This window comes from Hypanus sabinus, unplaced genomic scaffold, assembly GCF_030144855.1.
Source record: "Hypanus sabinus isolate sHypSab1 unplaced genomic scaffold, sHypSab1.hap1 H_1, whole genome shotgun sequence".
NCBI classification, from domain to species: Eukaryota; Metazoa; Chordata; class Chondrichthyes; order Myliobatiformes; family Dasyatidae; genus Hypanus; species Hypanus sabinus.
In genome coordinates, this window is record NW_026779040.1 from 1,700,845 (window position 1) to 1,716,808 (window position 15,964).

General features: G+C 40.6%; 1 protein-coding gene across 3 annotated transcripts in view; it reads left to right on the top strand.

Annotated features, from left to right (window-relative positions):
* LOC132386050 (uncharacterized) overlaps positions 1 to 15,964 on the top strand; it is a 158,051-nt gene that overhangs the window by 89,075 nt on the left and 53,012 nt on the right. For all 3 annotated transcript variants that reach the window (XM_059958340.1, XM_059958342.1, XM_059958341.1), the window contains 2 exons: positions 3,888 to 4,061; positions 8,751 to 9,020. In XM_059958340.1, coding sequence (XP_059814323.1) covers positions 3,888 to 4,061; positions 8,751 to 9,020 — 444 coding nt within the window. The remainder of the gene's footprint in view (positions 1 to 3,887; positions 4,062 to 8,750; positions 9,021 to 15,964) is intronic.

Genomic DNA, 15,964 nt, shown 5'->3' on the forward strand with positions numbered 1-15,964 from the left:
TTCCTGTTTTCCTAAAGTTATTTAATCAAATTGGAGATTTTTCAGGTTATAAAATTAATATTAATAAAAGTGAATTGTTTCCTTTAAATTATCTGTTTCTATATATGATAATATTTGTGTTGGTGTTGTAGATAGTGTAGACGATTGTCGAAGATTGCAGAGAGACTTTGATAGGATGCAGAAGTGGGCTGAGAAGTGGCATATGGATTTCAATCCGGAGAAATGTGAGGTGTTACACTTTGGATGGACAAACGCCAAGGCAGAGTACAAAGTAAATGGCAGGATACTTGGTTGTTGCCCCACAGGTGCATAGGGTAGTTAAGAAAGATTATGGGGTATTACCTTTCTTAAATCGAGGGATAGAGTTTAATAGACGCGATGCAATGATGTAACTCTATAGAATTCTAGTTAGACCATACTTGGAGTACTGTGTCCAGTTCTGGTCGCTTCACTATAGGAAGGATGTGGAAGCATTGGAAAGTGTACAGAGGAGATTTGCCAGGATGCTGCCTGGTTTAGATAGTATGGATTATGAACAGAGATTAAGTGAGCTAGGGCGTTACTCTTTAGAGAGAAGGAGGATGATAGAGGTGTATAAGTTATTAAGAGGAACAGATAGAGTGGACAGCCAGCGCCTCTTCAACAGGGCACCACTGCTCAGTACAAGAGGACATGGCTTTAAGGTAAGGGGAGGGAAGTTCAAGGGCGGTATTAGAGGGAGGTTTTTCACTCAGAGAGTTGTTGATGCGTGGAATGCACTGCCTGAGTCAGTGCTGAAGGCAGATACTCTAGTGAAATTTAACAGTCTACTAGACATGGATATGGAGAATTTTAGGTGGGGTTTTTTTGGGAGGCAGGGTTTGAGGGTCAGCACAACATCGTAGGCCGAAGTCCCTGTACCCGCTGTACTATTCTATGTTCTATGTTCTATAATACTTCTATCAAAGTTACGGATTCCTTTAGGTATCCAGGCGTTTTAATCACTAAAAAATGTATACGTATCTTTGTAGGGCTAAATTTATTTCCTTGGCAGATTCTATGAAATATTTATTTAGTAGATGGAACCCACTTACGTTTTCACTTGCTTGCCGCATCCATATAGTCAAAATGATGATTTTACCATAATTTTTATATTTATTTCAGAATATCCGTGTTTTTTGACGAGTAAGTTATTTGATTAAATTGGTTCTATTATCTCATCTTTTATATGGAATGATAAAAGACCAGGAATTAGTAAATTTCGTTACAAAAATTGAAAAAGTTTTGAGTTCTTACTTTGCCTAATTTAAGACTGTATTACTGGGCTGTTAATGTGCGATATATGTTCTTTTGGTTACAGTGGGTTGATAAGAACGAGCGGCCAATTTGGGTAGATTTGGAATTGAAAGCTTTGAAACAGTTTTATTTAACCTCGTTATTGGGAGCTGCTCTACCTATTCAATTAGCTACAGTTGCTAATTTGCATATATAACCTGTGATTAAGTATTATTTACAAATCTGGCTCCAGTTCAGTAATTTTTTAATCGTAAAAAAATTACATTTCGTAGTTTAATTTTTCGAAATTATTTTTAAGCCTTCTTTGAGTGATCCCTATTTTGTATTTTGGAAAAATAAAAGTATTAATTATTTTTGGATCTATTTAAAGAAGATAGACTGATGCCTTTTAAACAAATAGTTGATAAATATTCTCTTTCATGCTCAGACTTATTAACAATGCCTTCAAGTTAGACATTTCTTACAAAAAATATTTATGTAATTATTCTTACATATTGGATCCCGTCCTGCTGGATACTATTACGGTTATGAACCGTTTGATGAAAGGTTCCATTGGAAGAATTAATAATTTATTATTACAATGGGATTAGTGCCCTTTATTTAAGATTGAACAAGTTTAGGAAAACGAACTTAATCTGTCTTTTTGCCGCAAGACTGGATGCGGATTTCGAAGCTGGTTAACTCTTCTTCGATTTGTGGTAGTCATTCACTGATTCAGTTGACAAATGTACATCGTTACTACTTTACGAAGGAGAGATTGTCTGAAATCTTTTCTATGTTGATAGGTATTGTGATAGATGTAAAACTTAGACAGCAACAGTGACACACATGTTTTGTTCTAGTTCTATACCGAAAAATTTTGGAAGTCAGTTTTTTCTGCAATTTCTAAAGAAATTAAGATTAATTTACAACCTAACACATTAACTGTGCTCTTTGGAATAGTTCCTCAAAATATCTGCTGTATTTCTGTGTCCGTCCAACATGTTATTGCGTTTGTTACATTGATAGCTAGGAGGGCCATTCTGTTGACGTGGAAGGACACTTCGGCTCCCATTCTGTCACAATAGTTTTCTCAGATGATGTTATGTTTTTGTTAGGAGAAAATTAGAAGTCGAAGCTTTGAACCTATGTTTGATTTTGAGAAAGGTTGTGGTTCATTTGCTCGCTACTACCATTTGAGTTAATTGGTAGATTTCCTCGACGATCTAATTGTAAATTTTGGTAGAAGTTTTTGCTAGCGGTTTGATGTTTATCTTTAGAAGCTTTTTTCATGACACATGGCTACAGGGTTGAACACTTAATGTTGTTTTTTTTCTCTCTCACTTTGCTTTAGTAGTTGTTTTTTTTTCTTCTGTGTCACCATATTTTTCAACTTTTAAAACATGTTTTTCCCCTTTGAGATATTGTAAGTGTTACCTATCTCGATGTACTCTTGTTATTTTGGATGATGATGATGATGATGATGATGATGATGATGATAATGACGATGATGATGATGATGATAATAATAATAATAATAATAATAATAATAATAATAATAATAATAATAATAATAATAATAATAATAATAATAATAATAATAATAATAATAATAATAATAATAATAATAATAATAATAATAATAATAATAATAATAGAAAAGAAGGGAGGAACGCAAAATAAAGTAGATTTTCGCCTATTTAGCTAATCTCAGTGGTTTGAAAAAGTGTCGGAGTCTATTAAAAAGGATACCGTTCCAAGGGTTTTGGAGAAAAAAGATAAAATATGTCAAAGCCAGCATGGATTCTGTTAGGGGAAATCTTGCCTGACAAACCTGTTAGAGTTCTTCGAGGATGTAACGGGCAGTTTAGACAAAGGACAGGCACTGGATGCAATTTACTTGGATTTTCTGAAGATGTTTGATTAGGTGCCACTCATGAGGCTGTTTAAACAACATAAACTCTTAAGGCATTACATGATAGACACTTGCAAGTATTGCGTAATGGCTGAAAGGCAAGAGAGAATACTTGATTGACTGGCGGTGATACAGTTCCTCAAGAGTCCCTATCGGGAACGCTACATATCACATTGCTTGTCGATGATTTAGACAATAAAATCGGTGGCTTAGAGGCAATCTTTGCCGATGATAGGAACATAGCTGGAGGGGTAGGTAGTGTTGTGGAAACAAAGTGATTGTTGCAGGGCTTACACAAATTGGAAGAATGGGCAAAAGCGTTGCAGACAAAATATAGCTTTGTGAAATGAATGGTAATGCACATTGTTAAAAAAAACAGCACAATAATGCGGAATATTACCTAAATGAACAGTGGGTTCAAACATCAGAGGAGCAGAAGCAGTTAGGTGTCATCGAGCAAGACTCCCAGAAGGCTAATTCGCAGGTTGAATCTGTGGTAAAGTGTCACGTTTTGATTTATTTCAAGGGGATTAGAATATAAAACCAAGAACATAATGTTGACCCTGTTAAGACACCGGTCAGGCCGCACTTAAGAGTATTTTCAAAAGATTGGGCCCGGTATCTGAGAAAGGATGTGTTGTCGTTCGTGTATATTAGTATTTCAATATGTTGTAATAATAACACGTTTTATTTCTCGTTTTTGCTTTGCAATTGACAGACATAGCAACAATGGGAAAATGGACATTGTTTGTTTCCCACGTGATTGTATTCTTAGTAGGGCTGGCTATTGGATATTGTATGTTACGCCTATCAAAGAAACAGCCGAATCAGGAAACCGAAGACGTTGACCCTACGATCATTGTTAAAAATACAGAAGATACTGAAAGGCATAGTAAGTATGAACCCGCAAGTAGAAAGAGAACCTAAGAACTGCAGGTAGACACTGTTTCGCTATCTGCTGAATAATTGTTTCGGACAGATACAATTTCGTTTTAAAACCTCTCTTGCTACATTTAATGCATTTATATTTGACTTAGGTGGGTAAGATTATATAAGGCATCGATACGTTAAATAGACTAGTTTGTTTTCTATATGATTATCAAAAACAAGCGAAGACAAATCTAAGAAAATTATGTGAGAAAGAAAGATGGAGAGAGACAGATACAAGAAAGATTTGCCGGAAAGGTGGAGGACTTAAGTGAAATCGCTGAGATTAAGAGCCACAGGCACGAAGTACTTAACGCATCGGAGGAAACAGTCTCAATTTTGGCAAGTGAGATTAGCGAAATAGAACTGAACAGATTTCAGCATTAGGGTAATGTCTCGCAATATTTTTAATTTAGTATCGGTACCATTTGACACGTTGCTCACGTATCAAGTCGTCCCTCCCCATTGATCCTCGCTCTGGCACTTAAACCTTTAAACTTGAGAGCTGCTCTATCTGTCACTAAATCTCTTCCCCTCCACCCTTCAAAGCCCCAAAAGTTCCGTCCTTAAGAGGTGAACCCGTCAGCACCACTTCTAACTGGGTGAAACATGATGCAGACTTCGGGCCAACTATGTCGATCACTTTCAATTTGTACCCCACAAACACAGGATCTTCCGATGGATATCCAAACTAATTCGACTTCCTTTGCCAACATGGCATGCCACGATCAGGTCAAACACAGCTTAAAGACTCAACACTTCTTACGCCGTCTTGCTTGTCTTCAAACTGATAGAATGGACATCGAATTCTCCAACCTCTGGTAATTCCTACTGCCATCTTCCCATTTTCTTCTTGATTCCGAACTCTGATAGACCTCTCAATTCCTACTCTATTTCTTACTTGCACATTCCTTAGTCTAATTCCTTTTCTGCTTCGCTTTCTTCCACTGTCCTTTGTTCTCACCTGTTTAGCGATTTATCTCTTACAAATATCCCTCGCAGTTCCTTACTTTATTTCCCTCTCCGGGACACATCATACTTCCCTTTCACCAGCACTGAGCTATCACCTGCCAACGTTCATACTTTCCGTTCTGCCCAACGTGTTATTCTGGATTCTGGCCCTTCGTTTCCATCTGAAGGGTCTTGGCCAGAAATATACTGCTTCATTTACGGTCTTCGTACAGCATTTAAAGTGTGTTGCTCAGTTTTTCCAACATCTGCGGAATCTAAGTACACTACCTTCATTAACTTTCAAAGTATTCACTCTATTTCGGAGCTACACTAGGCCAAATCTCCATTGAATCTGGATACAACATAGTCTTTTACACAGATCAATGTGAATAGATGTCAAGCTGGTGTTGCAACTTGCTAACTAAATGTGCAGGTACGAAGAGATGGATAAGCATTCAAAAGCAGGTATTGGGACCTGAGTGGTGACATATTCTGCAGGCAAGTTCTGGCCTAGTTTAAGAGCCAAAATCATAAATGAAAAAATGAAACATAAATGGAGACTATCATGCCCAAGATAGTTCACCATGTAGACTAAAGGGAAAGTCAAGGTTTTATCTGTTTTTATTTTCTCTATTTAAAATTTAAAAAGAGAGAGATCTGCAATAAATATAGGCAGCGTGGTGTAAATGTGCTGCTCGAGGAATATAAAGAATGTAAACAGAATCATAAAAAAGATAATTAGAAAAGCTAAAAGAAGATATGAGGTTTCTTTGGTAAATAAGGTGAAAATGAATCCATATACAGTTATATGAATAGCAAAAGGATAGTGAGAGATTAAAAAATAGTCCCTTATATAATCAGAGTGGGCAGCTATGTGGCAGCCAAAAAGGATGGGGAGATTTTGAACAATTTCTTTTCTACGGTATTCACTAAGAAGGATATTAACTTGTGTAAGGTAAGGGAAACAAGTAGGATAATTTTGGAAACTACGATGATAAAGAAGAGCAAGTACTAAAAGTGGATAAAAAAACATAAAAGTGGATAAGTCTCCGGGCCCTGACAGTATATTCCCTAGGACCTTGGGGGACGTTAGTGTAATAGCAGAGGCTCTGACAGAAATATTTCAAATGCAATTAGAAACATTTTGCTCATGTGGTTCCATTGTTTAAAAAGGGTTCCTAGAGTAAACATGGAATTATCGGCCTGTAAGTTTGACGTCAGTGGTGGGTAAATTAATGTAACGTATTCTCAGAGATGGTATATATAATTACCTGGATAGGCAGGGTCTGATCAGAAACAGTCAACATGGATTTGTGCGTGGAAGGTCATGTTTGACAAACCTTTTTGAATTTTTCGAAGAGTTTACTAGGAAAGTTGACGAGTGTAAAGCAGTTGATGTTGTGTATATGGACTTCAGTAAGTTCTTTGACAAAGTTGCAGACGGATGGTTAGTTAAGATGGTTCAATCCTTAGGTATTAATTAATTAGATAATCGTTAGGTATCAGTTACGGTGTAACTCAATCTCATGTTATTGATTCAGCTGGACGCACCCTTCAATATAACAGAACAAAACAGATGAAACATCGGATATATTCCATTCAATTCCATTGAATCTATCCTTCCTTGCTGCCAAAAGCTACACCAATAAAGATGATTTCTGCAAACTCTATGATTAGCATAGTAAAGTATCAGCCAGAACGTTGAAATAATTGAAAAGGAACAAGAGCCCTTCCTAAAACACGGCACTTGTCTCCAAACGCCAAGTTAATTACACATCTGCTACTGCGTCCTGCCTTCTCCCACGAAGCCACAGTCGAATCTAATTTCCGACCACTTCCCAAATCCCGAACACTGAATCTTCTTGACTATCCTCCCACGCAGAATCTTGTTAAATGCGTTTCTAAAATTCATTTGAACAGCATCCACCGAGCTTCCTTCATCAAGGTTTCTGGTAACCTTCGCGATAAACGTTATAATATTAGAGGATCGGTAATCTCCCCACTCGCCTCCCACAGTAGTCTGCACTATATCTCATTGGTCCTGGAGACTCCAGCACATCCTGTTTCTTAATCTCAATAGGTTGTATGTCATCCCTACAATCGCCAAGATCTTTTTCCGTAGTGAATACTGAAGGAAAGTTTTAATTAAGTTTATTAAGTGTCTCACTATCTCTTCCGGTTCCATACACACTTTTCCACTGTCACACTTGATTGTTTCTATTCTCATACGTCTCATCCTCTTGCTCTTCAGAAACTTATAGAATGTCTTGCGGTTTTCCTTAAACCTGCTCATCAATACCTTCTCATGGCCCCTTCTCTCTCTCCTAATTTCATCCTTAAGTTCTTTACTGCTAGCGTTGTAATATTCTCCATCTCAATCGTTACGTTTTTTTAACATTTCGTAAGTTTTCCTTCACGAGATTTTCAACAGCGTTTTTACAACATGTTATCTGTACCATACCATCCTTTTATTCTCTCTTTGCAATGTAACTATGCAGAATGCTACACAAATATCCCCTGAACATTTGCCACATTTCTGCAGTACATCTCCTTGAGAACATGTAATCCCAATTTATGCTTCCAAGTTTCTGCTTGATAGCTCCAGCTAAACGCTTTACTAACTTGTCAGTTCCTGTACCTCTCTAGTTCTCTGACAAAGGAAATAGAATTGTGATCACTAGCTCCGAAATGTTCTCCCGTTGAGGGACCTGACAACTGACCGAGTTAATTTCTCAATACCAGATCAAGTACAGCCTCTCGTCTTGTAGGCTAATCTAAATATTGTGTCAAGAAATCTTCTTGAATACAACTTACAAACTGCACCACATCTAAACCCCTCACTTTAGGGAGATGCCAATCAATATTGGGGAAATTAAAATCTCCCACCATGACAACCCTGTTATTATTACACCTTTCCAGAATCTGTCTCTCTATCTGCTCCTCGATGTCCCTGTTACTATTGGGTGGTCTATAAAAAACACCCAGTAGAATTATAGACCCTTTCCTGTTCCTAACATCCACCCACAGAGTAGATAATCCCTCCATGACTTCTTGCTTTTCTGTAGCCGTGACATTACCTCGGATCAACAGTGCCATGCCCCCACCTCTTTTACCTCCCTCCCTGTCTTTTCTAAAACATCTAAACCCTGGCACTCGAAGTAACCAATCGTGCCCAGCACCATCCAAGTCTCTGTAATGGCCACAACATCATATTTTCAAGTGCTGATCCACGTTCTAAGCTGATCCACCATAATCGTGATACTCTTTGCATTAAAATAGACACATCTCAAACCATCGGACTGCGCGTGTCCCTAGGGAGATGTCAATCAATATATGGGAAATTAAAATCTCCCACTACGACAACCCTGTTATGGTTACACCTTTTCAGAATATTTCCCCATCTGCTCTTTCATGTCCTTGTTACGATTAGGTGGTCTATAAACACACTCAGTAGAATCATAAAAAAACAGTAGAGTTCTTAAGAAGAGTCCTTTTGTTAGATGTTAGTTTGTACACTATATTTTGTACTTGATCCAAGTGAAATAACCTGGGCAATGTGTCGGTGGTTGTAGCCGTGTTGATTAAGTAACTTCAGTGAATGCTTATCATTCATTTCAAACTGAAAATTCTCTTCAATCTACGCAGCCACAGTGAACAACATTATGCCCTTAGATCTGACAAGAAATTATAATTTCCCCTGCAGCTGATCAAAGAAACGCTGACACATTTGAAGTAATTAGCTGGGAGACGCAAAAAGAAAATCAACAACAGCAGAAAGACCGCAGCCAATCTTACAATGATTCCAAACACAAGCTGGATTGTGGTGAAGACAAGGCCAAATCTCAGACATGGACGGGACAGCAGCCTGCCATCGAAACTGGAAGAACGTTCGCCTATAAAACTGATTACATTCATCCACAGTCAAAATCAGAAGCAGGGATGCAAAAGCCCGAAGAGAACAAAGGTGGAAATGGTAAGGAGCTTTGTTACAATCTGCTACAAAAAATGCGAAAATGATTGTTACTTTATTTGCAGTGTTAGGACTAGCGTTCATATTGCTGCAGACATATTAATGAGGATGAAATAAATATATGCATTTTTTTTCCTTTTGTTGAACGCATTTAGTAATACCATAACATCATAAGTTATAGGAGCACAATTGTGACATTTTGCCCATCGATTCTGTTTCGGGTTTGATCATTGCTGATCCATGCTTCCTCTAAGCCCCAATCTCCTGCTTAACAAAAACAACATTTATAAAACTGGACGTATATAATTGTTTATTTTCAAAACGAGAAGAGATAGTAGCTCTTTTGGTGTCTTATCCGTTTTTCACTGCGTTGAATTTGAGCTGTCTGCATTTCTGTTTGATGTAAGTTTACAGATACGTGCACTCATTAGGCTAAACAACATGCACTTCCCAAAAGAGGAAAGTCAGCGTTTACATTTGATTTGCATCTAAAGAAATAATAATAAATCTCACTGTTGCTGTTCTTTCATTATTGTAAAGTTCAGTCAATGTCCCGCCCTTCCATCATGGTTGGTGCCAGATCCCACTCAACCCCATACACTTGCTTTCTAGCCATATCTTTTGATGCCCTGACCGATCAGGAAAAGATCAAATTCCTCCTTAATATAAGCAAGGGCTTGGCCACTGCAGTCCGTGGAAGAGCATACCAGAGATTCAGAACGCATAGGCTTAAAAAGGGTAATCAGATAATAATAAAACAACATATATGCCTCTGTTCTAAAAGGTCGCCCCTCAATTTTGAGGCTGTTCCCTCTAGTCCTGGAGATACACGCAACAAGAAACAACGTCTTCACCTCCAACATATTATTCCTTTCAACATTTGTTAGTAATCAATGTAATTCCCACACGCTCATGTAGTTTATACAGGCACAACATTTAAATTATTCTTCTGGGTATCTCAGACGAGGACTCCAAAGTCACTCTGCACTTCTGGTCTTTGACCTTCTCCCTATTTCGATAATAGTACGCAGTATTGTCCCTTTAACCAAAAGGCATTATAATACATTTCCCAAATTTCTATTCCATCTGCCGATTTTTTTTTGGACATTTTACCAACAATTCTCTGAAGATCCAGATACAAAAATGCTGTTGGAACTCAGCAGGTCAGACCGCAACTATGGAAAAGAGTAAACACTCTATGTTTCGGGCTGAGATCCCTCTTCAGAGCACGATTCCTAATCTGACACAGTTCAATTGCATGCCCAATGCAAGATCCCGAGAGAGCGAAAACTCCGTGGGTAAACTGAAATCAGCAGTACAGCACACTTCTGCACAGATTGTATATGTCTGCTTGGTTAATCTTCTCGAATGCTCGTAAAAACAGCGAGTTTATGGTCGTAATCTGACGGATAGATGTCAACGGGGACAATATCCCGAGTGATGTTCTCACGTAGATTGCTGGTTGAGTGTGATATATGGGCTAGATTTGTGTGCGTTTTTTGCACATTAACAATTGTTGTCAGTTCAAAATTTACACAGATAGTAAATAGCTGGAAGAGAGGGGACTCGATAGAAAACTACAAGATTACTAGAGGCATAGATGGGGTAGAAAACCAGTACCTGTTTACTAGGGCACGTTTAGCAAACACTAGACGGCATATGTACAAAGTTAAAGGAGGGAAGTTTAGGGGAGACATCAGGGGTAAGTAGATTTATTTTTAGACAGAGGGTTCTGGGTGTCTGAAATGACTTTCCAGGGATGATGTTGGAGCTTAAAATATTAGGAGTATTTATGAGCCTCATAGACAGGCACATGGCTGAAAGAAATATACAGGGTTACGGGGTAGTGTGTGTTTACTACATTTTTAAAGTAATATATGGGTCGGCACAAATCGAGGGCCGAAAGGCCTTTACTATGCTGTAGTATTTTAGTTTCTAGTGTCTAGTAGCAGCCCGATATATTAATCGCGTGAATAATGTGGTCCTGCACAACAGTTTGCCTAAGTGTGTCCGAAGGCCCAATAGACTGTTCATTCGTGTCGATGTCCAGTTGCGCTCTGGAGAATCTAGTTGCATACCTGCTCGCTATATGTTGGATTCTGAAAATGAAAAGATTGATGTTAGGCAGCTTGGATGATTTCACCATTTGCCTGTGCACGATAGGAAATAACTTTGTGGAGATTGAAGAGATGGGGAGTCATCCCCTTCATGGTTCCTAAACAAACGACAGAGAAAGAGGTGTTTGCTGTCTTGAGGCAAATTAGGCTGGATAATTACCTTTACCTGACAAGGTATTCCCTCTAAACCTGCAGAGATTTCCCGGAGCCCTGGTAGAGAAGTATAAATCATTTTTAGCGACATGTGGCGTACCAGATGATTGAAGTTTCTGCAGCAGACAACAACACCCAGCCGATGCATTCCTCACCCTAATTTTGACACACAACTAACCCTCACCGCTGTACAGATTCAGGCTGAAGACCTTACCGCATATCAGACTCCATTTCTGGCCTGTAATTATACCCTCCATAAGGATAATGATCTAAAAACAATAGAGATCTGAGGCACAGCACTGATCACTGATCATAGGGTTGACTATATATATATATATATATATATATATATATATATAAAACACCCAGTAAGGTTATTGAGCCCTTCCTATTCCTAACTTCCACCCACAGAGAACAGCTGTGACACTATCTCTGATGAACAGTGCTAAGTCACCACTTCTTATTTTCCTCCCTGTCCCTTTTGAAACACTAAAGCCTGGCACGCCAGGTAGCCATTTGTACCCGTGCACCATCAAAATCACTGTAATGGCCAGAAAATCACAGCTGCAAGCGATAATCCACGTTCTAAGCTCATCCGCTTCGTCTCTCAAGTAAACACTCAAATTGTTGGCCGGTAAGCCTGATACCGAAGGTGAAAAAGCTAATGGAATCTTTTCTAATGTATCAAAGCGGGAGACAGGACAGGCGGATGATAAAGAAGGGACACACTTAAACCGATAGTTTGAGATGTGTCTATTTTAACGCGAGGAGTATTATGAACAAAATGGATGAGCTTAGAGCGTGGAAGGCTACGCAAATGGCTACTTCGCGTGCCAGGCTTTAGATTTTTCAGAAAGGACAGGGAGGGAGGCATAAAAGGTGGGGACTTAACACTGTTGATCAGAGATAATGTTATGACTGTTAACTGTGGGTGGAAGTTAGTAATAGGAAGGGGTCAATAACCCTACTGGGTGTTATTGTTTTGAACTACACGCTGCATCCGCAAAGGAAACAGCATTATGAAGGACCCCATGCACACTTCATGCAATCTCCTCTCCCTCCTGCCGTATGGGTAAAGGCTGCAAAGCATTCGGGCTCTCACGACCAGACTAGGTAACAGTTTCTTCCCTCAAGCTATCAGACTCCTCAATCCACGAAGCCCGGACTGACACCTTGCTCTACGGTCCTGTTAATTATATATTGTAATGCCTTCACTGTTTTTTGTGCTCTTTATGTAGTCTTGTGTAGGTCTGTATTCTAGTGTAGCTTTCTCTGTGTTTTCTCTTTTTACGTACTTCAGTCAAGTTTTCTGAACTGTGTCATGTAACACCAAGGTCCTGAAAAACTGTTGTCTAATTTTTGCTATGTACTGTACCAGCAGTTATGATCGAAATGACAATAAAAAGTTGACTTGACTTTTTTTTAATATATATATATATATATAGTCCTCCCAATGATCAGTGACCAGGGTTGTGCCTCAGATATCTGTTGTTTTTAGATCATTATCCTTATGGGGGGTATAATTACAGGCCAGAGATTGAGTCTGATATGCGAGAAGCGTCTTCATTGTGAATCTGTACAGAGGTGATGGTTATTTGTGTGCCAAAATTGGGGTATGGACTGCATCGGCTGGATGTCTTTGTCTGCTGCACAAACTGCGTTTATAAACTCACTGACTGATCACTGACTGACAGAGGACTGATCCTCTGATAGGATCCTGCAATTCTTCTAATTTAATTGTGTTTAATTGAATTGACTTAATTAATTTCTTCATATACATGTGGTATAAACAGTTTTATGTTACGTCCCCATCTAACTCTGCAATTTGCAATTCAAGCAACACACACAAAATGCTGGTGGAGCGCAGCAGGTCAGGTAGCCTCTATAGGAAGAGGGACAGTCGAAGTTTCGGTCCTAGTCTCTTCAGGAAGACTAACTGCAGGAATAATTAGTAAAAGATTTGAAGGTAGGAGGAGGAGGGGAGATCCGAAGTGATAGGAGAAGACAAGAGGGTGAGGGATGAAGCTAAAAGCTGGAAAGTTAAATTCACTTCTGCGAAGTCTCTTCCAATGATGCCAACAGTGAAGAAATTTGAATCTTCTCTTCGACGGGAGTTTAGTGAAACCCTTTCTCACTGCTCCCCATCTATAATTTCTTCGGCCCTTCAACTTTTCGACCACACACTGACCCAGACCCGGTATTTCAGCCATATATACTTCCTTGGAAGTATATATGTCTCTGCCGCCGACTTACTCCAGTTAGCTTCAGGATCCGTTTGTGAGCTCCACAATTTGGACCCTCTGAGGATCCCATCTACTCACATTTAATTGACTCCACCTCCCATTGTTTCTTCCGTCGATCTCTGAGGGCGCCACTCTCCGCCATGAGGAGGTACATGGCGTCCCTAACCAAGTTCCTTCGACGCTTCCAGGACACTTTCATTGCCGTTTGAAATGGACCTGCCCGTAATTTCAACCTCCATCGGATCCATGCGTGCAATCGCGTTTCTTTGACTTTGTCATGTGAGGCAAGGATGGCAAAATCTTCCATCTGCGCACCCCAGAGCCTGCTTACTCCGACGTTAGAAGGCACGAGCTTCGGAATACGCCTCCCGCAATCGATCTCTGTGGCTCGACTAACCCAGGGCATATTCAAAGCCCGGACTCCAGCACCACCAATGAGGATTCCAATCTTCAAAGCGATTGCGCAACCCTCAACTGCGTCTCCAGCCTTGAACTCCAGGCCGGGTCTTCGGGTCTTCATGTGTTGCTATTGTGACTCTTCTCTCCCCTTCCACAACCACAACCCTGCAACATTGCCTCCCTCACATTCCATCGTCCGCTCCTGGACCCTCGGAGTCTCCAAGTTCCTCTCACTCCAACACTCCCCTCTCCACTGACAATCCCAACCTCCCACCCCCCCTCTGGTCCCAGCTATCGTCCGTGCCGGGTCTTTACCATTCCTTCAACACTCTGAGGACGAGAGCTCTGTCCTCGGTAATGGGCTTACCTTTGATCCCTTTCGCCCACACCTCAGCGAGATCCGCGTGCGCCATGACACTGAACCCTTCTTCCGCCGGCTCCGTCTTCGAGCCTACTTCTTCGGCAAGGACTATCCCACCCTCTCCAATAACCCCTAATTCCATTTTCAACATTCCTCCTCTTCATGCACACCACACTCTGGTCTTCTGCCTCCTCTGGAACTCTTATTGCTAACTGTCGAATGGACATCTACTTTCACGACTTCAGCACGCACTGTTTGAATTCCTACCTGACTCTTTCCGAGCGCACTGCTCTCCACTCCCTCCGCATCAATCCCAACCTTGCTATAAAACCCGCTGATAAGGGGGCGCTGTTCTACACAATCATAAACATAATCAGCTCTGCGGATCTCCCATCCACTGCCACTGAAACTCTTAGTTCACACACCCCTCACTTTCCGTTTCTACCTCCTACCAAAGATCCACAAACATGCCTGTCCAGTTAGTCCCATTGTCTCAGTTGCTCCGCCCAACCGAACTCATTTCTGCATACCTCGACCCTTTTTGATTCCGTCTTGTTCAATCACTTCCCACCTATGATCGTGACATGTCTCATGCTCTGATTTTTTTCAATGATTTTAAGTTCCCTGCACCTCGCCGTCATATTTCTACCATAGCCGTCCAGTCCTTATATACCTTCATCCCCAACCAGGTGGGTCTCTAAGCTCTCCGCTTCTTTTGGGATTCCAGACCTAAACTCTCCTCTGATTAGCGGCATTAGTCCTTACTCTGAATAATTTCTCCTTTGGCTCCTCCTACGTTCTTCAAACTAAAGGTGTAGTCATGGGCTCACGTATGGATCCCAGCTATGCCTACACTTTTGTTGGTTTTGTGGAACCGTTCATGTTCCAAGCCGTCCTCCTCTTTTCCTTCGTAACATCGACGACTTTATTGGCGCTGCACGCATGCTGAGTCGTTTACTTCATTAACATCGCCTGCAAATTTTATCCTGCCCTCGTTTACCTGGTCCATTTCCGACTCCTCCCTCCCCTTTCTTGATCTTTCTGTCGCTATCACTAGTGACATCTTATCTACTGGTGTCTACTATTAGCCTACAGACTGTCACAGCTACCTGGACTATTTCTCTACCCACCCCGTCTCTTGCAAAAATTTCATCCCCTTCTCGCAATTCCTCTGTCTCCGCCGCATCTGCTCTCATGATGAGTCTTTTCATTCCAAGACGAAGGAGATGTTTTCCCTTTTAAAGAAAGAGGCTTGCGTTCCTCCACCATCAACTGTGCTCGCAAACACATCTCTCCCATTTCACGCACATCTGCTCTCACCCCAGACACCCGCCACACCACTCGGGATAGGGTTCCCCTTATCCTCCACCCTTCCGTGTCCAACATATAATTCTCCGTAACTTCCATCACCTCCAAACGGATCCCACCAGCAAACATATCCCCCCACTTTCTGCTTTTCGCAGGCATCGCTCTCTACGCGACTCCCTTTTCCATTTGAACCCACCTCTATCCCTTCCCTCCGATCTGCTTCCCGGCACTTATGCTTGTAAGCGGAACAAATGCTACTCCTGCCCTTACACTTCCTCCCTCACCGCCATTCAGAGCCCCAGACTGTCTTTCCAGGTGAGGCGACACTTCATCTGTGAGTCGGCTGGTATGGTATACTGCGTCCAA